The sequence below is a fragment of the Oncorhynchus gorbuscha genome, linkage group LG19 (assembly GCF_021184085.1).
Source record: "Oncorhynchus gorbuscha isolate QuinsamMale2020 ecotype Even-year linkage group LG19, OgorEven_v1.0, whole genome shotgun sequence".
In the NCBI taxonomy this organism is placed as follows: domain Eukaryota; kingdom Metazoa; phylum Chordata; class Actinopteri; order Salmoniformes; family Salmonidae; genus Oncorhynchus; species Oncorhynchus gorbuscha.
Window position 1 is genome coordinate 13,807,719 of NC_060191.1, and position 24,367 is coordinate 13,832,085.

General features: G+C 45.8%; 1 protein-coding gene across 2 annotated transcripts in view; it reads right to left on the bottom strand.

The window, feature by feature from the left end:
* Positions 1–229: 229 nt before the first annotated feature.
* LOC124004988 (Wilms tumor protein 1-interacting protein-like) overlaps positions 230–24,367 on the bottom strand; it is a 44,855-nt gene continuing 20,717 nt past the window's right edge. The window contains exons 2-8 of one of the 2 annotated variants that reach the window (XM_046313790.1): positions 23,500–23,601; positions 9,878–9,945; positions 9,088–9,150; positions 8,197–8,327; positions 5,906–5,957; positions 1,759–1,827; positions 230–725 (exon numbers count right to left, since the gene is read on the bottom strand). In XM_046313790.1, the coding sequence (XP_046169746.1) occupies positions 582–725; positions 1,759–1,827; positions 5,906–5,957; positions 8,197–8,327; positions 9,088–9,150; positions 9,878–9,945; positions 23,500–23,601 (629 nt within the window). In that variant the 3' untranslated portion in view covers positions 230–581. The other variant, XM_046313791.1, reaches the window with a different exon arrangement.

Below are 24,367 nucleotides of genomic sequence, written 5' to 3' on the forward strand. Positions count from 1 at the left end.
TCTATTAAGCCATGCAAACTATTTCTACTGTATCAGTCTCTACAAATACATTGATTCAAACTGAGCAACTGAAATTGGTGGCACACAAAGGGGAAAATGAAGATCAAGATATTTACACATAAGCACATGAAGTATAATTCATTAAAATATAACTGTGCTTTGGCATTGGTATGTAAATATATATATATATATATATATATATATATATATATATATATATTTTTTTTTTTATAAAATGTTTGTTATTTCCAGATTATTAACATTCGTGTCAGATGAAAGTTCAACACTTTACAACTAATAAAACAATGTCTTCAATAGAGAAATTGATTTTTACACAAAAAATAATAACAGGTCATTTACAAGCACACTCCCACACACGCAATCAATCAATCAATCAATCAATCAACAAATAGCACAATTAACCCTAACTGAGACCACACTTACATCAGAGATGTACAGTAAAGGCACACATTATCATCCAAACCATTATAGACAGATTTATTTTGGCAGATTGGTTGTGGCTGGTTATTGGCAGTTAGTTCAGAGGGCCACCTGGTGGCACCATGCACTAGATCCTAAAACTAGAACTGGTGCTGGTAGGAGGCAGCGGTGGGCGAGGCGCAGCCCGGCTCGATGTGCTTCAGGTGGCAGGCGTGGCAGAGGAGGTGGCCGTTCAGCGGGTAGCAGCGGTGCCCCTCCTCGTCGTTCAGCTCCATCTGACAGTCCTACAGACCAGCACAGAGGGATGAGGAAGATAAAAGGGAAAAGCCTATCAAATAAATTGAATAACACTTGAACATTACCCCAAAAGGTGATTGTGATTCCATCGACCCGATTCTATGGGATCTGAACGGCAAAATGTGCATTCAAAACGCTGGTTTAAAATACACATTTGTCTATATCCCAGAGGTATAGCGATCAATGACAGCAAGGTGAATTGTGGGCCATTCTATCCCCAAATGTAAACATATTTGAGAACAAAACCTTGTCAAAGGCGAAATAACTTGATAAGATTCTTAAATCCCCTTGAATTGCCCAGCAGGCTTGACAGACTATGAGAAGGGCAGTTGAGAAGGGCAATTGTTTAACTGGCTTCCACAGTGGAGCAATTCAGAGAGACAGATCCTCAAAAGCTCTCGTCTCCACACGGCTCACTGCTGTTTGTTTTCAAGTGCTCTCAGAACTCCATATGTCAATCAAATGCTGTTGAGGCGGGAGTCAGGAGAAAAGGCACTTGAGGAGAATCAGACAGTGTTGATGAGCAAAGCCAATTAACATGTGCTTGAGCTCCTCTTTCTAGCTCGCAATTAGGACCAAGACTGTAATTAAGTACTGGGACCACCTTGTCTATGATCTGTGTGCAGTAAATAGCTTTCCAGAATATGTGACCAAACGAAGTGAGACTATTCTCCTGACACTTTGTTTTTCCTTTAAAATTCTGTTTACTTTACGACGACTAATCTCAGAGGCCATAACCAAATCTCTCTAACGTTTATTTTAAAAGACTAAATGATGACTGAAATATGGAGTTCATGATATGATGAGAAGGCTGACATATGGTATAGGATCTCATTCCTGGTATTTAAGCATATTCATGTGGAGAAATAATGAGCCATTTTATAGTGGATATACTTACTAAGATGACAACTTTAACATTTAGTCTTGTCACCAACAACACAGAACATCCAGTCTCTACAAGGATATAGGGAAAACATCAAGGAAATAGAAAAGGGAATTTGTATCTTAATGTTTACCCACTTCACAGTGATAGCACTCCACGTGGTAGTCTTTATCCATGGATACCACTCGGATGGTTTCATCAGAGCCCTGTGGAGACAGACAGCCTTTTCAGTGTCCACTGAACCCGAGTAGCTATCAGTAGAGGCTGGATCGGTTCATTTAAAGCAGTTAAACATGGCATGCATGGCCCGGACAACTCTGTTCAGTGGACTTTTAAAATTCTATTTAAAAAATGTAGACATTTAGCAGCCTCCGTGATCCAGAGCGATTGACAGGCAGTGCATCCTAAAATAGTTGAGAGCATAGAGATCCAAATTAATGATTCTATGGCTGTGACAACCACTTATCACAGTCATAGTATGTACATTTTTCCTCAATAGTTATCAGCAAAGATGTTTTGTTTGTTTGTTTAATGGACAAAACCACAAGTAGATGTTGGCAGTAACAGAGTGCATTCAATTCAGAGCACTTCTCATCTTCTGCAGGTGCAGGTGACAGTGGGAAATGCATCAGCCAATCAGAGCCCTGTAAGCAAAGAGAGCCTATTCAGATGGGATTCCATAGGTCGTTATCAGTAAAACGTCACAATAAGGTTCAGAGCGTTTTTTATGTCACCTTTATTTAACCAGGTAGGCTAGTTGAGAACATTTTGATTCGGCTGCTGGGGGGCAAGGAGTCACCCAGCTCCACTAAAAGCATTGACAACTACTGTACATGGTGTTTTTAATGGATTGTTAAATATATGTTATAACTACTTGGTTTTAATATCATCACCTTGAAGAGTATAGTGAGAACTACACATTTCAGATTATTCCACATTTAGCTCTATCATCAGAGTTATGTTTGTCATGATAAAGAAACATCAATTGATCATGTATTTTCAGATTTGTGAGGATAGCCTATCCATTTGGCATGTAGCTAGTTGTTGAAAAGGGTTCGTGTTAGCTAACTGGTAGCTTGCAAAGTAAACATGATCAGCTAACAGAACATCGGCAAATGAGCCCTTCTGCTCCCTCTCATTCCTGTAAGGTATCATTCACTTATATTTTAGATCACTCAAATATCCAATTAATGGTGGCCAATATTGAGAGATATCATGAGGCTACCCTCTTTGCCCCCCCCAGCAGACAAATCAAACGCTCTGCACCTTATTGTGACGTTTCGTTGATAACGACCTACAGCATTGAGATGCTGAGATCCTTAGATAGCCTACAGTACATGTGTTTTTTAATGCTGAGCATCCATGGATAAAAATATCCCTTTGCGTTATGTGCCTCTGTCCATTGCCTTTTCATTTAGCCTGATTCTTTTTCGGCTATAGTTAGCCGTGATTGCTAACAGGTACAGTAAGCTAATTACTGATGATATATCAACCAAGCTAATTAGGCTTTGTCCTGACATCCATATATGTCCTTTTTCATCCAACCTTTACAAACTACAGCATTTGGAATAGGACTACACATAGGCCAAGATTGTCAAGATGGTAGTTGTGTAGAAACTTGTCCTTTGGCCAATAACAGCATTCTGAACAGTACTGTGGACCTACACCTGAGAAAACAGCCAGGTGTCAAAGACCAAGGCTAAACCAACAGTCAGCTTCTGACAGACAGTCTGGGTTCAGCCTGCGACAGCTTCAGAGGGCAGGTACTACAGCTGGAATGTTCCGTATATATTAGACTTTCACTAATTATTACTGTCATCACGCAAGCTATTCATCATGGTCATGTGGTTATATACCATTGGTATGTGATAGTGAAGTAAGGCTGGTCAGAAATGACATTATGAAAGAATTAACTATTCAGCCAACCGACTTCTTATATTCTACATCAGCCAGACACACTCTGGAGGGTACATGGAAGACTTTCAACTATCTACCAACTCATTTAAAACCAGTTATACACATGAAATAAAACCTATTCTAAACTCTCCCCCTTGTACTGTAGTGGTCCTACAAACCACCTGCTAGTAGGCATGAATTTATCTGGTCTTTTTCATGACAAAGTACATGCACGTCCAACACAAACTGCCCCCCCCCCAGCTCTGAATTCTACCCTTATAGCCTCAGTGAGGAGGGGCCACATTCCTGTAGAGTCAACTCTAATTTTGGACATTTTTTTAAGAGGGAGGGATAACGTTTAGGGTAACAGTCATGCACTGAGTGAGGCATTAGGGTGCAGTGCCTGCATCTGAACCACACACCAAAAGATGCAAACAACACCCCTCCCAAAACCACCCCACGTAGGCCTACACACAGAGGTCTCCAATAGAAGCCCAGCCCTGAATCTACACCACAGTGGATGGTGTCCTAGTAGGGCCTCTGTTTCAAATAGCGCTCTTTCAGATACATTGATAGTTTGATTGAGCCTGAATGGAGTGCCAGATCCTCTGGGTTTGCTCTTTTGGGACTATTCCATTGGTTCCATTTGCACCAGCTCAATCAACCACTAAATCAATAAATAAAATGTTTGGGGGGGATGTCTGCTGACCTGCATGTAACTATGGCAGCCATTACAACAAGAGATGTTCCCAGGTTGTTATCAGGTTGGTTTATTGTTACAGCCCAGACATTAGACTGAGTAAATAGCTGTGAAAATTGATGTCTTCCTGAATCCTGACTGCAGCTTGCTTGGCTCAGGAGAGAGCCTGCAATGTCTGCTTCCAACTCACACTCTCAAACACGTAGATCCCCTGAATGCCGCTCACTTTCCAGCCCACTTTCCAGCTCACACTCTCAAACACGTAGATCCCCTGAACGCAGCTCACTCTCCAGATCCCAATCACCTGAATTCTGATCACCTGTTCACACACCTGTATGTCATTATCACACACTATTTAATTAAGTTCTCTGCACCCCATCATTGTGAGGTATTGTTTGTTTTGTGACACACTTCTATTCGGAGCACTGGGTTTCCCCTTAATTTACTCCTCCCGTGTATGATAGTTTTTGCCTATTCCCTGCCTGTACTTAGCCTATCGGACCTATTGCCTGATCTCATGGACGACGTTACTATCCTATTCCCTGCCTGTACTGTTGCCTTTTTGGACCCCCTGTGTATGACCTTCTGCCTGTCCCTGGACCCAGCTACCTGCCTCCTCCTGTGGTCTTTTACAAATAAACACCTGCTGCGCCCTGCGCTTGAAACCAGCTCTCTGTCTCCTATCGTGTTCATTACAGAGCGTGACTTCACAGACAAGTTCCAAATGTTTAAAGAGGGAAAGCTGATCATCATGCCTGAGATCCCTTTCAAGTCCCTCTAAATCCGAACAACTGCTTAAAGGGATACCTGCTCATGTGCAACATGTTAAAACAGAGCACACCCCTTCCTCCTTCTCCGACACTAGAGCCTGACCTAGGATAGTAGCATACTTGATTGTTTGCTATTTCCCCAGTAGGATCCTGTATCGTTTTCTACTACCTCAGTAGAATACTTGATTGTTTGCTTCTGCCTCAGAAGAATACTTGATCGTTTGCTTCTGCCTCAGTAGAATACTTGATCGTTTCCTTCTGCCTCAGTAGGACATTTGATCGTTTGCTTCTGCCTCTGTAGAATACTTGATCGTTTGCTTCTGCCTCTGTAGAATACTTGATCGTTTGCTTCTGTCTCAGTAGGATACTTGATCGTTTCCTTCTGCCTCAGTAGGATACTTGATCGTTTGCTTCTGCCTCAGGATTCTTGATCGTTTTCTACTGCCTCAGTAGGATACTTGATCGTTTGCTTCTGCCTCAGGATTCTTGATCGTTTTCTACTGCCTCAGTAGGATACTTGATCGTTTGCTATGCCAGAGAAACTCTCTCCTCACATCTGGCTCATGTCTCAGGTTAAACACTGGGGTTGTTTATCAATCTTTACCCTGAGGGAATCAGGTCAGGGGTTGCAATGTGACTGTCTATATTGACATGGGATGGGACTGGAAGTGTTTGCATCGTAAACCATAATATATGCCTGAACATTTTGATTATCATTAATCATTACTACGGACAGGAATTCTTCCTGTTGAAATCACTTTGCAGACAGGAACCATTCCGAAACCATTCTAGTAGGCAACCGATCAATTTGGTATTTTTATCATACATGACATGATCAGAAAAACACCTATTTTATGGCTGTATACATGTAAGTCCTTAGGCTATTACTTGAAGATGTTGTGTTCAAAGAGAGCTTACCTCTGAAGGCAGAATGGGCTGGTTACATGCTGCACATTTGGGGGCCAAGACCCTGAAAAAACAACGAAGATAAATCAATTGATAAAAATAACAGTTTCAGACTGAAAATATATGTCTGGTTTATACGGGTTCCCTACAGAAAGAACACCAGGCTTGATATAGATACAGCACTTGTATCTGTTACTCTTTTTTCTGGTTAATACTTCTAACCCTTTTTCCTCTTTCACCAGTCCCCCCTTTGCCCCGTCTCTCCTCCTTTGCCCAGTCTCTCCTCCTTTGCCCCGTCTCTCCTCCTTTGCCCCGTCTCTCCTCCTTTGCCCCGTCTCTCCTCCTTTGCCCCGTCTCTCCTCCTTTGCCCCGTCTCTCCTCCTTTGCCCCGTCTCTCCTCCTTTGCCCCGTCTCTCCTCCATTGCCCCGTCTCTCCTCCATTGCCCCGTCTCTCCTCCTTTGCCCCGTCTCTCCTCCTTTGCCCCGTCTCTCCTCCTTTGCCCCGTCTCTCCTCCTTTGCCCCGTCTCTCCTCCTTTGCCCCGTCCCTCCTCCTTTGCCCCTTCCCTCCTCCTTTGCCCCTTCCCTCCTCCTTTGCCCCTTCTCTCCTCCTTTGCCCCTTCCCTCCTCCTTTGCCCCTTCCCTCCTCCTTTGCCCCGTCTCTCCCCTTCAGTGTGTGTGTGTGTGTATGAAAGCGTTGAGACTGCTAAGGAAAGGTGGTGAGTCTCCAGGTCTGCAGATGTGCTGGCTCAGCCTCACACGTGATTCAACCAATCCAGAAAAATACATTCATTCTTTCCCCACACAAACAGACGCACACACCGTGTGCAGCTGGCTGGCACCTGAATGTCTGAGTCTGTAAAACAAAGGCCCTCTCAGTGTAGTGGGCATGACTAGGTCTGATTGAGAAACCACACACATTTCTTGTCCTAGATATATGCGTAAATTCCTGTTTTTCCTGGACTCTGTGCAGTATTTATAAGAGTATTATTGTGTTAATAGCCCAGTGTAATACCACAGACTTTGATTTGCGTTTAAAGGATAGTTTACCCAAATTACAAAATTACACATAGTTTCCTTATCCTGTAAGCAGTCTATGGTCAAGGTATAACAGTAATCCATGCTTTGGTTTAGTTTCATTGGCACTGCTTCCACATGCTAACATTTTAGCATTTGTGGCACAAATACCATTCAAGTCATGTGACCAATTAGCATTAGCATTTTTTGGGCATCATGTTCACAGCATCTATAAGTTACTTTGTTGAGGATGCTGGTTCGAATCCCCGAGCCGACTAGGTGAAAAATCTGGTGGTGTGACCTTGAGCAAGGCACTTAAACCTAATTTCTCTTGTAAGTCGCTAAAATATAAATGTAAATGTTGAGCTTCACAACCACTTATTTATTTTACATTTTTATTGAACCTTTATTTAATTGGGCAAATCAGTTAAGAACAAATTCCTCTTCACAATGACAGCCTACCCCTTCCAAACCCGGGCGACGCTGGGCCAATTGTGCGCCATCCTACGGGACTTCCAATCACGGCCGGTTGTGATCAGTCGGGAATCGAACCACGGTCTGTAGTGATGCCTCTAGCCCTGAGATGCAGTACCTTAGACAGATGCGCCACTCGGGAGCCAAATGATGATTTGGACATGATGCACGAAAAATGCAAATATCGGTTTCATTACTTCAATGGGATTGGCGCCATGAATGCTAAAATGTTAGCATGTGGAAGCAGTGCCAGGGAAACTAAACAAAAGCATTGATTGATGTCATTCCTTGTCCATAGACTGCCTATAGATTGAGGAAACCAATGTGTCATTTTGTAATTTGGGTGAACTATCCCTTTAATCAAAGCAACAGTATGCTAGAGAATGAATGCTAGTGACAATTCACCATGAATAGGCGGGAAAATACATCTGGTGGCTTCAGTACAGTGAGCTCTGATTGCTCTAACATAAGGCCCATGGCTCTTAGTTTCCTGGGTGGTTGCCCTTGTCTGGCCTGGCCGGCTGCTGTGGATTCCATTGTGACCAGATTCCTGATTCAGTGTGTCTGTTGTACTTGGCTGAGGTGACCCCATGCTGCTACTCCCTTTGCTCTTCCACAGGCGACTCAGCTCTTCCTACCTAACATCTCCCCTCTCCCCCTTCCTCTCAACGTGACAAAAACCTGATCCTGCTATGTCCAAATGGAACTGCCGCTGACTTCTGTTATAGCAACATGACTTCAGGCCGTATTGTTAGCGCCAGTTAACCTAATATGTTTATGTTTTGCAGTGTTCATAACGGCTTTACCCACATACCTGTGGTAGTCTTTGACACAGTAAATCTTGTTCTCTGTGTCCACAGTGAAGGGCACTCCGTCCAGACTGTCATTACAGATGACACAACGGAAACAGCCAGGGTGGTAGGACTTCCCAAGGGCCTGCAGGATCTATAGAGGTGGAGGGGGGAGAGATAGAAAGACAGAGGAGAGAGAGAGAAAGAGAGGAGAGGGAGAAAGACAGAAAGAGAGAAGGGTAGAGGGAGAGAGAGAGAAAGGGGTGGAGAGGGAGAGAGAGACCGAGAGAGAGAGAGAGAGAAAGGGAGAGAGAGAAGGGGCGACGGAGAAAGGCACAGAGAGAGAAGGGGATAGAGAGAGCAACAGAAGGGGAGTAAGTGCGAGAGAGAGAGAGAGAGAGAGAGAGAGAGAGAGAGAGAGCGAGAGAGAGAGAGAGAATTTCAATGCTTTATCATATCGAACAAGTAGTGGATCGCTGATCACTCATCCATGGAGCATAGAGTTGATTGTCTTACAGTAAGTAGCTGAGGGAAGCAGTGTGTTGGAGAGAGAGACAGTGATATTAGGAAAACAGATCTGTCCCCCCCTGCTACAGCTATGTATGGTTAACATGTGTAAAGGCATGTCATGGTAAATCCTTCATGTGTTACTATACCTGCTGATGACTACTGGCCTTGGGTTTTATATTCTCTCTATGTGTCCTGGTTTTACCCTAGAGTGTGTGTTTGTGTGTGTGCGTGTCCTGAAACCACCACTTCCTCCTAAGCTTTCTCCAGATGTAACCACAGGAAGTTCCCTGAAGGAGGAGTGACTCTATGTTTCTGCTGCCCAACACACTGATGGAGGGCACGCACACACGCATGCACGCACACACGCATGCACGCACACACACACAGGCAGCAGAAACACTCACCATATCCATGATCAGATGTCCGCATGCGTTACACTTGTCTGCAGACTGCTGGAATCCAGAATACTGGAACAGGCAGAGGAGAGGGGAGGACAGTGAGGTTACGGCTGCTACATCATCTCATAGGAAACTGCTGGCATCTTAGACTGACTCCTAGTCTTCTTCTCATATGAGCCCAGTCCACCTCATATGATACATGAGGGAATTCTCCCACATCAACTTAATGTTTAATTAGGGATAAACACAACCATGTCCTAGAAATAGTCCTCTCTAATACCAGGCGAGATACAGTGAGTTAGACTCATTAGCAGCACAGAGACAGTAGGACAACTGATTGAATCGACTAGTAACAGACAAACTGTAATGTAATGGAGCGTGTTGTTGTGACAGGGCAGCTGAGGTAAACATGGGTCCTCCTGCTTGTCCTTCTTTATACAAGGTGTCACTGTGTAATGCCCAGGGGCGTATGCCTCTAAAACATGGATAAGTACAAGCTCCAGTTACCCGACCCCCCCCCCCCTCCCTAATGCCCCTACAGGAGTAAACTGATCCAGAATTTCTTAGAAACTTGAACCTGGGCCACGAGGTGAAGAAATCAAATGTAAACTATAATCTGGAGTCCACAGGTCCCGGTCACATATAGTCACAGTAGCACACGATGGAAGACACATATCTGCTGTCAGAAAGATAATACTCTATTCACATACTGCTATCAGAAATATAGATAATACTCTATTCACATACTGCTATTCTATGCAGGGTTCTAGATACAGTATCCAGACGGACTACTTACCAGGAAGTCCTCTTCACAGAACACCTTCCCACCGACGTAGTAAAATGCTTTCCCCCGTAGCCTTCTGCCTGGGACGAAGAACAGAGAGATGGGCTTTTAGAGTATAGACTTAACTGAAACGACACTGAACAATTTGGGCTAGGCCCAACCATGAGATCAAACTGTCTGACCATGATTAGACCAAATATTACTTTTTCCAAATTGCAGCAGATCACACGGAAGGAATCTGGGAGTATTCGGAGAGATTTGTGAACTCCATATGAAATCCTAGCCTGGTCTCAGATCTATTTGACCGCACAAACTGATCTGGGACCAGGCTAATGAGCCCTATACATCTCTCCTAAGCACTGTGGTAACTTATTTCAGTTCAAAGGCTCCAGAACGTCAGACAGAATCCATTAAGTCTTGCTAATTCCCAGACACCAACTCAAATAAACACTGAGTCTAATACTGTAGCAGCCTCTTGATTTAATCTGCTTCAGAGAGAGACGGGCCTGGTTGGACAGCTTTCTGCTGCACTGGGAACTACTGGGAACACATCTGGGGCCTCGCTGAGACAATCACTAGCACATGAGGAGAAAATGGTGTGATTGAATACAATGACTAAACAGAGCGTAACTGATTAAAACAGAGTTCTCTAATGGTTTGCTTCACGTGGCAAAGAGAGAGAGAGAGAGAGAGAGAGACAGAGAGAGAGAGAGAGACTTATTTATTTTCCCTTGTGTACTTTAACCATTTGTACATTGTTACAACACTGTATATATATATATATATATATATATATATATATATATATATATATATATATATATATATATATATATATATATATATATATATATATATATATATATATATATATATATATATAATATGACATTTGTAATGTCTTTATTGTTTTGAAACTTCTGTATGTGTAATGTTTACTGTTAATTTTGATTGTTTATTTCACTTTTGTATATTATCTACCTCACTTGCTTTCGCAATGTTAACACGTTTCCCATGCCAATAAAGCCCCCTAAATTGAATTGAGACCCAGGCCTCAGGCCCAGAGGCAGTGCTAGCTCTTCTTCTTTCCTGCTTTCTGTCTGTTCTCTCCAAGATCGCTCCACACACCGAGAACACTTCCTGTCTGTCTGTCTGAATCCCCCATAATATACCCCCTTCTCCCCTCCCCTCCCTCCATCCCACAGGAAGGGGAAACATTCCACACATTTTCAGGGAGGAGGTGAAGGAGGGACGGGGGAGGGGAGGGAACACTAGTGAATGGTAGCCTTAATCCCCTGTCTGCCACAGAGCCATTAGCTACACACGTTAGACTAATCAAAAATGTCGAAAGGCGAGTAGAGAGATGGTGCTAAAACAATCAATAACTGCTAAAATAATCACTAACCGATTAGGAACTGATATGTTTTATTCACAGGTCTCAATGTCAGAAAATGGCTGAGGGAATGGGGGTCTTAACACAACAGGCCTGGGATGGAGAGAAGAGCAGAGCACCGGTTGATACCAGTGGTGACCTGATCATGGCATTGAGGAGGCAGCAGAGTTCAGACAAACAGCTTGGGCACACTGTAGCGAAACCTTTTGCAATGGACAACGGACATGTGTGTTCTTACTGACAGTTCAGGTAGTTTTGTCCAATAAGAATGCTGAAGTTCAGGTAGTACCTTCCTGTTTCCCTGAGTTAAGGTTTTCTCCCCTACAGAACATGACCCTAATGACCCCTCCCTCCAGGGAAAATAATGAAAAATAAGACTTTCCACTGATTCCTCCTCTCTGGTACTTTAACTCTAAATCTGTGATAAACCTACATTATCCTAAAAACATCTAACACCATGTTGGACCCTCTCAGGGGTAACAACAATAGACACTAAATCACAGTAGAGCTCCTGAAAGGGTTTGATCCTCTTACGGACATGGATAGAGCCAAACAATGAGACATCCTGTACTATACTTCTATCAAGGCTTTGAACCTGCGCATTCAGTAGCATTATAAAACTGGCCAAGCTTCCTGACAAAACTCAGAACTAACGGTCTTATCATGTACAACCTTTAATTGAATTACATTGAACTGATTTGAATGGAATGTAACATTCCTTTGTAATAAGTGCCATATGACATGCCTATCCTGCCTGTACTTCAGAGGGATAAACTGACAATATCAAGGTCAGAAAGGCAATCGTTACAACAACAAGACAACCATCTCTGCATCAGGAAAAGGTGCAAAACTGTCCGTTGAATAATCATAATTGAATAACCCTATTTCCCCCTTCATTTCCCTCAGGAACGAAGAAAAGCGTGATGGATGGAATGGGGGGATGAACACTTCTTCACATTCCTGACTTTTTTAGAGAAAGAGAGAGAGGGAGAGAGACAGAGTGAGAGAGAGAGAGAAAAGGCAGGGAGCCTTGCGAGAAGATAAGATGAATGAATGGCAGAAGAAGACTGCTGACAGTAATGACAGAGTTCCAGAAGAATGATGACTGTCCCCCCCCTTAATATAAATAAATGCCTCAGAGACAGAAAACGCACACAGGCCTGGGCTGTTTTCTAGTGAAAACGTTCTTTAATACCTCAAGGTTGATTCTAAGATCTATATGTCCACTTCTCCAACACCTTTCATGAATTATTTATAAGCCTGTCTATTACTCTACTATAAACACTAGTACATTCATAATACCCATAACCCACTCTTCCTTAGAAAAGCTGTAATGGTTCACAAAAAGCATGTGAATGAAGGTTCATTTAGTTGAATCCTCTCTAATCCTTATTTCCCAGCACAACATCATGTGTCCAATAGGGCCTAGAAGTGTTTATTTGGAGGAAATTTTTACTCACAGCAAACTCCTCCCTTACCTCAATCACATTCATCAGATGTAGAGTGTGGGGACACAGGGACAGGGTAGGGTGTTTCAGCTTCACAAACTATCCACCATCTAAGAGTGCCAGCATTCAAACCGCAGCAGTTTTCCGATCACTAACGTCACCTCCAATCCATGTTTGTAAGTTGGGTTGGGATTGGTTGGGCTCAGGACACAACAATTACACTTCTGTTCCCACAAAAAAACCACATCCCCTCCATTCTCACCTCAGCCAGATGCTCTATTCCACACACGCACTATGCTTCTCTCCGCTTGATCAAATCATGCCGAATCAAGTTCCACTGGGAAAAGCTGGGAGATGACTGCCTAACTGTGTGCCGTGAGGGCAGATTTAGACTCTACGTTTGTAAGAACAGGGCCTCTTTATTGAGGGGGACAAAGACAACACTTACTGAGAGGCAAATATCTCTAGTCGTGCTGGTATTAAAGGTGTTCCATTCTCTCTGGTCCAAAGTTGTGAGCAAGATGAGTATTTGAATGAGAATGAAAGTGCAAAATAAATAAAGGTCTTAAACAGAAAGTAAAACATTACAATTCATGGTGGCAAAAATATTTTAGACGTCACAGCGACCAAAACCACTTCCTGCCAATGTAATTTCCCGTCCAGTGCACTTCCCAGCCGTCCAGTCTGCTGATCTGCTCCTGAGATGTGTAATATCCTACAAACCTTCACTCTCATTCTCACCTACTCTGGTCTTTAGCGGCCTGCTGGAGCTTTGCTGTCTCTGCTCACCTTCTGGTTTTGTTGCTCCTTCTAACAGCCCTTTGTCTTGAACAACAGATTATTGTCATAGACTACCTGGAAGCCCACTCTATAGCCCACTTTAATAGACCTGGAAGCCCACTCTATAGCAAACTTTAATAGACCTGGAATCCCACTCTATAGCCAACTTTAATAGACCTGGAAGCCCACTCTATAGCCAACTTTAATAGACCTGGAAGCCCACTCTATAGCCAACTATAATAGACCTGGAAGCCCACTCTATAGCCCACTTTAATAGACCTGGAAGCCCACTCTATAGCCAACTTTAATAGACCTGGAAGCCCACTCTATAGCCCACTTTAATAGACCTGGAAGCCCACTCTATAGCCCACTTTAATAGACCTGGAAGCCCACTCTATAGCCCACTTTAATAGACCTGGAAGCCCACTCTATAGCCCACTTTAATAGACCTGGAATCCCACTCTATAGCCCACTTTAATAGACCTGGAATCCCACTCTATAGCCCACTTTAATAGACCTGGAAGCCCACTCTATAGCCCACTTTAATAGACCTGGAAGCCCACTCTATAGCCCACTTTAATAGACCTGGAAGCCCACTCTATAGCCAACTTTAATAGACCTGGAAGCCCACTCTATATCCCACTTTAATAGACCTGGAAGCCCACTCTATAGCAAACTTTAATAGACCTGGAATCCCACTCTATAGCCAACTTTAATAGACATGGAAGCCCACTCTATAGCCAACTTTAATAGACCTGGAAGCCCACTCTATAGCCAACTTTAATAGACCTGGAAGCCCACTCTATAGCAAACTTTAATAGACCTGGAATCCCACTCTATAGCCAACTTTAATAGACCTGGAAGCCCACCCTATAGCCAACTTTAATAGACCTGGAAGCCCACTCTATAGCCAACTTTAATAGACCTGGAAGCCCACTCTATAGCCAACTTTAATAGACCTGGAAGCCCACTCTATAGCCAACTTTAATACCTTCCCCTTTAAGTATTTTAAGTTCAGGGTAATAAAGATTATGTTATGCAACAAAAGAACCATGAAGGTGGTAGAGGGGTGAAGGGGGAGGGAGAGTCTGCTTAACAAGACCGTTGTTGTGTGTGTGTGTGTGTGTGTGTGTGTGTGTGTGTGTGTGTGTGTGTGTGTGTGTGTGTGTGTGTGTGTGTGTGTGTGTGTGTGTGTGTGTGTGTGTGTGTGTGTGTGTGTGTGTGTGTGTGTGTGTGTGTTCCAGCATAGGTGGAACTTGACAGTGGGTGGTAGGTAGTTCTGAATGGTCCTCCTGTCCTGCCCCGTGCACCCCTACCTCCCTGGGTCCAGCTGGCATAACACCAGTCTGTGTCCTCTCCTCGGATTCCCACTCGGAGGCCCCCTACGCATGCATTCCTCCCCGGCCCGGTCCCTCTCCCTGTGGAGCCGGCCACAGCCTCTGTGCCCTCAGATGGAGAAGGGTATGGGCGGTATGTAGTCAGTGTATATCTACCTAACTCCCCCCAGTTTAGACACTACCAGCCTCCCTAACTCTGTCCATTCCGTGGTTCTTCTTTTTAGTGCCTCACACAGTCACACACACACGCACGCACACACACACACACACACACACACACACACACACACACACACACACACGTCACCTAGTCACCTCGTCAAGGGTTTCCCAAACTCGGTCCTAGGTGACACTGAGTGCACATTTAGTTTTTTGCCCTAGCACTACACAGCTGATTGAAATAATCAAAACGTAATGATCAGTTGGTAGTTTGAATCAGCTGTGTAGTGCTAGGACAAAAACCACAACGTGCACCCAGATGTGGGGGCCCCAGGGCTGAGTTTGGGAATCCCTGACCTAGTCCACCCAGTGTGTTGAACAGGCACCCATGCAGCTCATGTCAGATCATGTTGCTATGAGTTGTATTGTATGCTGAGTTCCTGTTCTACTAAATGGAACTGTCACATCATCTCTCCGACACTCATCCCCCGCCCCAGGCACACACACACACACACACACACACACACACACACACACACACACACACACACACACACACACACACACACACACACACACACACACACACACACACACACACACACACACACACACACACACACACACACACACACCATCAGCTCCATGATTATAACCCAGGAACTGTGGTGTTTAGTTTCAGGGTGTGTCAGTCTCTCCTTCAGCCCACACAAAGAGAAGAGAATGCCACATCAGAACACACAGACCCTGGGACATGAAGCTAGAACACCACAGCTGCAGTTTAGTGGCTCATTGATTCATCAAATCAATCGATGTGATTCAGTTACTCAGGGATTCTTAGAATCAGTGATTCAGTAGTTCACCAACTTTATGTTTCAGTGTCTCACTGATTTAGTGATGTTCAGCTTGGATGGTTCCCTGGCTGCACCAAATTGGCTTCCCCCTGCCCTTGCCTGTCTGTCTCCTCACCTCCCATGACCTTGGCTTCTCTCATAGATGAGCTTGTGTTTTCACTGTGATCTCCTTACTAGAACTTCAGAGGGATTCCAGAGCCATCCTGTCCAGATGGTCGCTGCTCTGGTATCTATAGATGAGTCGACCAATTAAAATCCCCCTGTGGAGATGATCTCTGACCTCTGCCCATGCCCATTAGAGGGCAATGTGAGGCCTCCTGACCCCTGACCTGAAAGCTCATGCTCTACCTTCGCTGATTAACACACCCTGCGTTGTCCTTTATCTGCCCAACCGTGTGTGTGTGTTTGTTAGTGTGTGTGTGTGTGCGCATGCACGTGCTTACATGCAAGTACACAGAAGGTGAGGAAAGAGTGAGTGAGGCAGGTTGGGTTTGTGTATATAGATCAGTAGGTTTGGGGGAAGGCCGGCGTGGTCATAGTAGCGGTCGTGGTAGTGGTCATAGTAGTGGTAGTGGTCGTGGTAGTAGTAGTGGTAGTGGTCGTAGTAGTGGTCGTGGTCGTAGTAGTGGTAGTGGTCATAGTAGCGGTTGTAGTAGTGGTCGTGGTCGTAGTAGTGGTCATGGTAGTGGTTGTAGTAGTGATAGTGGTCGTAGTAGAGGTAGTGGTCGAAGTAGCGGTAGTGGTCGTAGTAGTGGAAGTTGTCGTAGTAGTGTTTGCGGTCGTAGTAGGTGGTGGTGGTGGTAGTGGTCGTGGTAGTGGTCGTGGTAGTGGTCGTGATCGTAGTAGTAGTTGTGTTAGTATTAGTGGTCGTAGTAGTGGCAGTGGTCATAGTAGTGGTAGTGGTCATACTAGTGGTAGTAGTAGTGGTAGTGGTCGAAGTAGTGGAAGTGGTCGTAGTAGTGGTCGTAGTAGTGGCAGTGGTAGTGATCGTAGTGGTGGTAGTGGTAGTAGTAGTGGTAGTGGCCATGGTAGTGGTTGTAGTAGTGGTAGTGGTCGTAGTAGTGGTAGTAGTAGTGGTAGTGGTCGTAGTAGTGGAAGTGGTCGTAGTAGTGGTCGTAGTAGTGGCAGTGGTAGTGGTCGTAGTGGTGGTAGTGGTTGTAGTAGTGGAATTGGTCGTAGTAGTGGCAGTGGTCGTGGTAGTGGTCGTAGTAGTGGTCGTAGTAAGTGGTAATGGTCGTAGTATTGGTAGTGGTCGTAGTAGTGCTAGTGGAGGTGGTCGTAGTAGTGGTAGTGGTCGTAGTAGTGCTAGTGGAGGTGGTCGTAGTAGTGGTAGTGGTCGTAGTAGTGGTAGTGGTCGTAGTAGTGGTAGTGGCCGTGGTCGTAGTAGTGGTCGTGGTCGTAGTTGTGTTGTCGTAGTTGTAGTAGTGGTAGTGGTCGTGATAGTGGTCGTACTAGTGGTGGTGGTAGTGGTCGTAGTAGTGGTTGTGATAATGGTCGTACTGGTGGTGGTGGTGGTGGTCGTAGTAGTGGTAGTGGTAGTGGCCGTGATAGTGTTGTAGTAGTGGTCGTGATAATGGTCATACTGGTGGTGGTGGTAGTGGTCGTAGTGGTGGTAGTGGTCGTAGTAGTGGTAGTGGTTGTGATAATGGTCGTACTGGTGGTGGTCGTAGTAGTGGTAGTGGTAGTGGCGGTGATAGTGTTGTAGTAGTGGTCGTGGTAGTGGTAGTAGTAGTGGTCGTAGTTGTGGAAGTGGTCGTAGTAATAGTGGTCGTGGTAGTGGCCGTTGTCCTGGTAGTGGTCGCAGTAGTGGTAGTGGCCGTGGTTGTGGTAGTGGCCGTGGTTGTGTAGTAGTAATGGTATTGGTCGTAGTCGTGGTCGTAGTAGTGGTCATGGTAATGGTTGTAGTAGTGTTAGTGGTCATAGTAGTGGAAGTGGTAGTGGTCATAGTAGTAGTAGTGGAAGTAGTAGTGGTCGTAGTGGTGGTAGTGGTCGTAGTAGTGGAAGTGGTCATAGTAGTGGTAGTGGTCGTAGTAGTGGCAGTGGTCGTAGTAGTGGAAGTAGTAGTGGTCGTAGTAGTGGTAGTGGTCGTAGTAGTGGTAGTGGTCGTAGTAGTGGCAGTGGTCGTAGTAGTGGAAGTAGTAGTGGTCGTAGTAGTGGTAGTGGTCGTAGTAGTGGAAGTGGTCGTAGTAGTGGTCGTAGTAGTGGCAGTGGTAGTGGTCATAGTGGTGGTAGTGGTCGTAGTAGTGGAATTGGTCGTAGTAGTGGGTGTGGTCGTAGTAGTGGAAGTGGTCATAGTAGTGGTAGTGGTCATAGTAGTGGTAGTGGTAGTAGTAGTGGTAGTGGTCGTAGTAATGGAATTGGTCGTAGTAGTGGAAGTGGTCGTAGTAGTGGCAGTGGTCGTAGTAGTGGAAGTGGTCATAGTAGTGGAAGTGGTCATAGTAGTGGTAGTGGTCGTAGTAATGGTAGCGGTCGTAGTAGTGGAATTGGACGTAGTAGTGGTCGTAGTAGTGGCAGTGGTAGTGGTCATAGTGGTGGTAGTGGTCGTAGTAGTGGAATTGGTCGTAGTAGTGGCAGTGGTCGTAGTAGTGGAAGTGGTCATAGTAGTGGAAGTGGTCATAGTAGTGGAAGTGGTCATAGTAGTGGTAGTGGTCGTAGTAATGGTAGTGGTCGTAGTAGTGGAAGTGGTCGTAGTAGTGGTCGTAGTAGTGGCAGTGGTAGTGGTCATAGTGGTGGTAGTGGTCGTAGTAGTGGAATTGGTCGTAGTAGTGGTCGTAGTAGTGGCAGTGGTAGTGGTCATAGTGGTGGTAGTGGTCGTAGTAGTGGAATTGGTCGTAGTAGTGGCAGTGGTCGTAGTAGTGAAAGTGGTCGTAGTAGTGGCAGTGGTCATAGTAGTGGTAGTGGTCGTAGTAGTGGAAGTGGTCGTAGTAGTGGAAGTGGTCGTAGTAGTGGTCGTAGTAGTGGCAGTGGTAGTGGTCATTGTGGTGGTAGTGGTCGTAGTAGTGGAATTGGTCGTAGTAGTGGCAGTGGTCGTGGTAGTGGTCGTAGTAAGTGGTAATGGTCGTAGTAGTGGTAGTGGTCGTAGTAGTGGTAGTGGCCGTGGTTGTGGTAGTGGTCGTGGCCATGATAGTGTCATAGTGGTGGTAATGGTCGTAGTAGTGGTAGTGGTCGTGGTAGTGTCCGTGGTCCTGGTAGTGGTCTTGGTAGTGGCCGTGATAGTGTTGTAGTAGTGGTCGTGGTAGTGGCCGTGGTCCTGGCAGTGGCCGTGATAGTATCGTAGTAGTGGTAGTCGTCGTAGTGGTAGTGTTCATATTAGTGGCCGTGGTCGTGGTAGTGGTCGTAGTAGTAGTAGTGGTAGTGATAGTGGTCGTACTAGTGGTGGTGGTAGTGGTCGTAGTAGTGGTAGTGGTCGTAGTAGTGGTAGTGGTCGTGATAATGGTCGTACTGGTGGTGGTGGTAGTGGTCGTAGTGGTGGTAGTGGTCGTAGTAGTGGTAGCGGTTGTAGTAGTGGTAGTGGTCGTGATAATGGTCGTCCTAGTGGTGGTGGTAGTGGTCGTAGTAGTGGTAGTGGTCGTGATAGTGGTCGTACTAGTGGTGGTGGTAGTGGTCTTGGTAGTGGCCGTGATAGTGTTGTAGTAGTGGACGTGGTAGTGGCCGTGGTCCTGGCAGTGGCCGTGATAGTGTCGTAGTAGTGGTAGTCGTCGTAGTGGTAGTGTTCATATTAGTGGCCGTGGTCGTGGTCGTAGTAGTGGTAGTGTTCGTATTAGAGGCCGTGGTCATGGTAGTGGTCGTAGTAGTGGTAGTGGTCGTGATAGTGGTCGTACTAGTGGTGGTGGTAGTGGTCGTAGTAGTGGTAGTGGTCGTAGTAGTGGTAGTGGTCGTGATAATGGTCGTACTGGTGGTGGTGGTAGTGGTCGTAGTAGTGGTAGTGGTTGTAGTAGTGGTAGTGGTCGTGATAGTGGTGGTGGTAGTGGTCGTCCTAGTGGTGGTGGTAGTGGTAGTGGTCGTAGTAGTGGTAGTGGTCGTGATAGTGGTCGTACTAGTGGTGGTGGTAGTGGTCTTGGTAGTGGCCGTGATAGTGTTGTAGTAGTGGTCGTGGTAGTGGCCGTGGTCCTGGCAGTGGCCGTGATAGTGTCGTAGTAGTGGTAGTCGTCGTAGTGGTAGTGTTCGTATTAGTGGCCGTGGTCGTGGTAGTGGTCGTAGTAGTGGTAGTGGTCGTGATAGTGGTCGTACTAGTGGTGGTGGTAGTGGTCGTAGTAGTGGTAGTGGTCGTAGTAGTGGTAGTGTTCGTATTAGTGGCCGTGGTCGTGGTAGTGGTCGTAGTAGTGGTAGTGGTAGTGGTCGTGTTAATGGTCGTCCTAGTGGTGGTGGTAGTGGTCGTAGTAGTGGTAGTGGTCGTAGTAGTGGTAGTGATAGTGGTCGTACTAGGGGTGGTGGTAGTGGTCGTAGTAGTGGTAGTGATAGTGGTCGTACTAGTGGTGGTGGTAGTGGTCGTAGTAGTGGTAGTGGTCGTAGTAGTGGTAGTGGTCGTAGTAGTGGTAGTGGTCGTGATAGTGGTCGTAGTAGTGGTAGTGGTCGTGATAGTGGTCGTAGTAGTGGTAGTGGTAGTGATAGTGGTCGTACTAGTGGTGGTGGTAGTGGTCGTAGTAGTGGTAGTGGTCGTGGTAGTGGTCGTAGTAGTGGTAGTGGTCGTGATAGTGGTGGTGGTAGTGGTCGTAGTAGTGGTCGTAGTAGTGGTAGTGGTCGTAGTAGTGGTAGTGGTCGTGATAGTGGTCGTAGTAGTGGTAGTGGCCGTGGTTGTGGTAGTGGTCGTGGCCATGATAGTGTCATAGTGGTGGTAATGGTCGTAGTAGTGGTAGTGGTCGTGGTAGTGTCCGTGGTCCTGGTAGTGGTCTTGGTAGTGGCCGTGATAGTGTTGTAGTAGTGGTCGTGGTAGTGGCCGTGGTCCTGGCAGTGGCCGTGATAGTATCGTAGTAGTGGTAGTCGTCGTAGTGGTAGTGTTCATATTAGTGGCCGTGGTCGTGGTAGTGGTCGTAGTAGTAGTAGTGGTAGTGATAGTGGTCGTACTAGTGGTGGTGGTAGTGGTCGTAGTAGTGGTAGTGGTCGTAGTAGTGGTAGTGGTCGTGATAATGGTCGTACTGGTGGTGGTGGTAGTGGTCGTAGTGGTGGTAGTGGTCGTAGTAGTGGTAGCGGTTGTAGTAGTGGTAGTGGTCGTGATAATGGTCGTCCTAGTGGTGGTGGTAGTGGTCGTAGTAGTGGTAGTGGTCGTGATAGTGGTCGTACTAGTGGTGGTGGTAGTGGTCTTGGTAGTGGCCGTGATAGTGTTGTAGTAGTGGACGTGGTAGTGGCCGTGGTCCTGGCAGTGGCCGTGATAGTGTCGTAGTAGTGGTAGTCGTCGTAGTGGTAGTGTTCATATTAGTGGCCGTGGTCGTGGTCGTAGTAGTGGTAGTGTTCGTATTAGAGGCCGTGGTCATGGTAGTGGTCGTAGTAGTGGTAGTGGTCGTGATAGTGGTCGTACTAGTGGTGGTGGTAGTGGTCGTAGTAGTGGTAGTGGTCGTGATAATGGTCGTACTGGTGGTGGTGGTAGTGGTCGTAGTAGTGGTAGTGGTTGTAGTAGTGGTAGTGGTAGTGGTCGTGATAGTGGTGGTGGTAGTGGTCGTCCTAGTGGTGGTGGTAGTGGTAGTGGTCGTAGTAGTGGTAGTGGTCGTGATAGTGGTCGTACTAGTGGTGGTGGTAGTGGTCTTGGTAGTGGCCGTGATAGTGTTGTAGTAGTGGTCGTGGTAGTGGCCGTGGTCCTGGCAGTGGCCGTGATAGTGTCGTAGTAGTGGTAGTCGTCGTAGTGGTAGTGTTCGTATTAGTGGCCGTGGTCGTGGTAGTGGTCGTAGTAGTGGTAGTGGTCGTGATAGTGGTCGTACTAGTGGTGGTGGTAGTGGTCGTAGTAGTGGTAGTGGTCGTAGTAGTGGTAGTGTTCGTATTAGTGGCCGTGGTCGTGGTAGTGGTCGTAGTAGTGGTAGTGGTAGTGGTCGTGTTAATGGTCGTCCTAGTGGTGGTGGTAGTGGTCGTAGTAGTGGTAGTGGTCGTAGTAGTGGTAGTGATAGTGGTCGTACTAGGGGTGGTGGTAGTGGTCGTAGTAGTGGTAGTGATAGTGGTCGTACTAGTGGTGGTGGTAGTGGTCGTAGTAGTGGTAGTGGTCGTAGTAGTGGTAGTGGTCGTAGTAGTGGTAGTGGTCGTGATAGTGGTCGTAGTAGTGGTAGTGGTCGTGATAGTGGTCGTAGTAGTGGTAGTGGTAGTGATAGTGGTCGTACTAGTGGTGGTGGTAGTGGTCGTAGTAGTGGTAGTGGTCGTGGTAGTGGTCGTAGTAGTGGTAGTGGTCGTGATAGTGGTGGTGGTAGTGGTCGTAGTAGTGGTCGTAGTAGTGGTAGTGGTCGTAGTAGTGGTAGTGGTCGTGATAGTGGTCGTAGTAGTGGTAGTGGTCGTGATAGTGGTCGTAGTAGTGGTAGTGGTCGTGATAATGGTCGTACTAGTGGTGGTGGTAGTGGTAGTGATAGTGGTCGTACTAGTGGTGGTGGTAGTGGTCGTAGTAGTGGTAGTGGTCGTGGTAGTGGTCGTAGTAGTGGTAGTGGTCGTGATAGTGGTGGTGGTAGTGGTCGTAGTAGTGGTAGTCGTCGTAGTAGTGGTAGTGGTCGTACTAGTGGTGGTGGTAGTGGTCGTAGTAGTGGTAGTGGTCGTAGTAGTGGTATTGGTCGTACTAGTGGTGGTGGTAGTGGTCGTACTAGTGGTGGTGGTAGTGGTCGTAGTAGTGGTAGTGGTCGTAGTAGTGGTAGTGGTCATAATAGTGGTCGTACTAGTGGTGGTGGTGGTGGTCGTAGTAGTGGTAGTGGTCGTAGTAGTGGTAGTGGTCGTGATAGTGGTCGAACTAGTGGTGGTGGTAGTGGTCGTAGTAGTGGTAGTGGTCGATGCCAATGGCGCGGTATCCGTAGATCCGAATTTTAGATGCTGTCCTCTTGGCCGCAGAGACAACATGTTGCTGTTTTTTGCTCATTTCCTGCCATTCTACACATTCTTTCACGGGAAAGGGGGATACCTCGTCAGTTGCACAACTGAATACATTCAACTGAAATGTGTCTTTCACATTTAACCCAACCCCTCTGAATCAGAGAGGTGCGGAGGGCTCCCTTAATCAAAATGCTGAGAGACAAATGTGCAATTTTAAAGCTCATTTCCTAGCTAAGTTCTTATGCTATCTGAGTAACTATAACGTTATAATAAAATCAGTGGGGGCCCCATGCCATGACATTTTTTGAATTTTAGGCTTTCCCTGTCTAGTTTTATTTTGGTGATTGTTAGTTCTAAAATGTTTAGTTCTCAAAAGATGATCATATAAAAATATATATAGCTCCATTATATTTCCTACATACTTTATATCTGGTTTAAGTCGTTTGAGTTAACACAGAATACGATTTACCATCCATTAAAAAAATATACAAAATAGTTTTAATAATTATAAAATGTTAGTTATATATATATTTTTTTAAATATATATTTTATACATATATATTAATATAGGGGGGAAAGTGGTAGGTTACTTACTTCAGGTGAAGTATGTCATGTTAGAGGTAAGGAGAGAGTAGGTGAGGTAGACAGGGTTTACTGTAGTAGTACTTACTGCAGGCGCTGCAGGTGAAGCAGACATCATGATAGAGGCTTCCCATAGCCTGGCAGGCCTCAGTGGCTCCGTACACCGCCTTGTTACACTTCACACAGCTCCCTGGAACACAACACAACAGCCGGGTCAGAGACATGAACACACACTGTGCCACCATCATGTACTTTGGCACCACTACTGTCTCAGTCTTAAGCAGTTGTCCTGTTAGAATAGAACGTTAGAATTGTACACATTCCATAACATGAATAAAGAGGCTGGATCCATAACAAGCAGCCTGACAAAACCAGACACAAACAATGGAATGAAAAAGGCCTAACAACAGTCAAAGGAAATGAGTTAGCCATGCTGTATCATTGAAAGGGGAAATATATTCCAATCTGCTTGTTTGGTTTGGCTCTGGGTTAGAGGAGTCTGTCACATAAAAGACCTGTTCCTACCAAATGCTGCTCCCTGCACACACTGCAGCTAGACAGACGGCACGCACACACACACACACACACACACACACACACACACACACACACACACACACACACACACACACACACACACACACACACACACACACACACACACACACACACACACACACACACACACACACACACACACACACACCTCTTTCGCCTCCCCTTTATAGACCACCAGTCGGACAGGACAGGAAGTGAGAGGTTGGTGGTAGAGACAGACAAGAGAAGGAAAAAGAGAGAAAGGGGTGAGAGAAAGAGGACAGAGGAGAAAGGGATAGAAAAGTAAGAGACGGTAATGCAAGTTGGAGAGCTGTCCAAGCAGGTGTGTATACCTGTGGAGGGTGAGGTTCAGTAGTTCATATGGGCCAACTGTTATTGGGTTGTCACCCAGAACATGC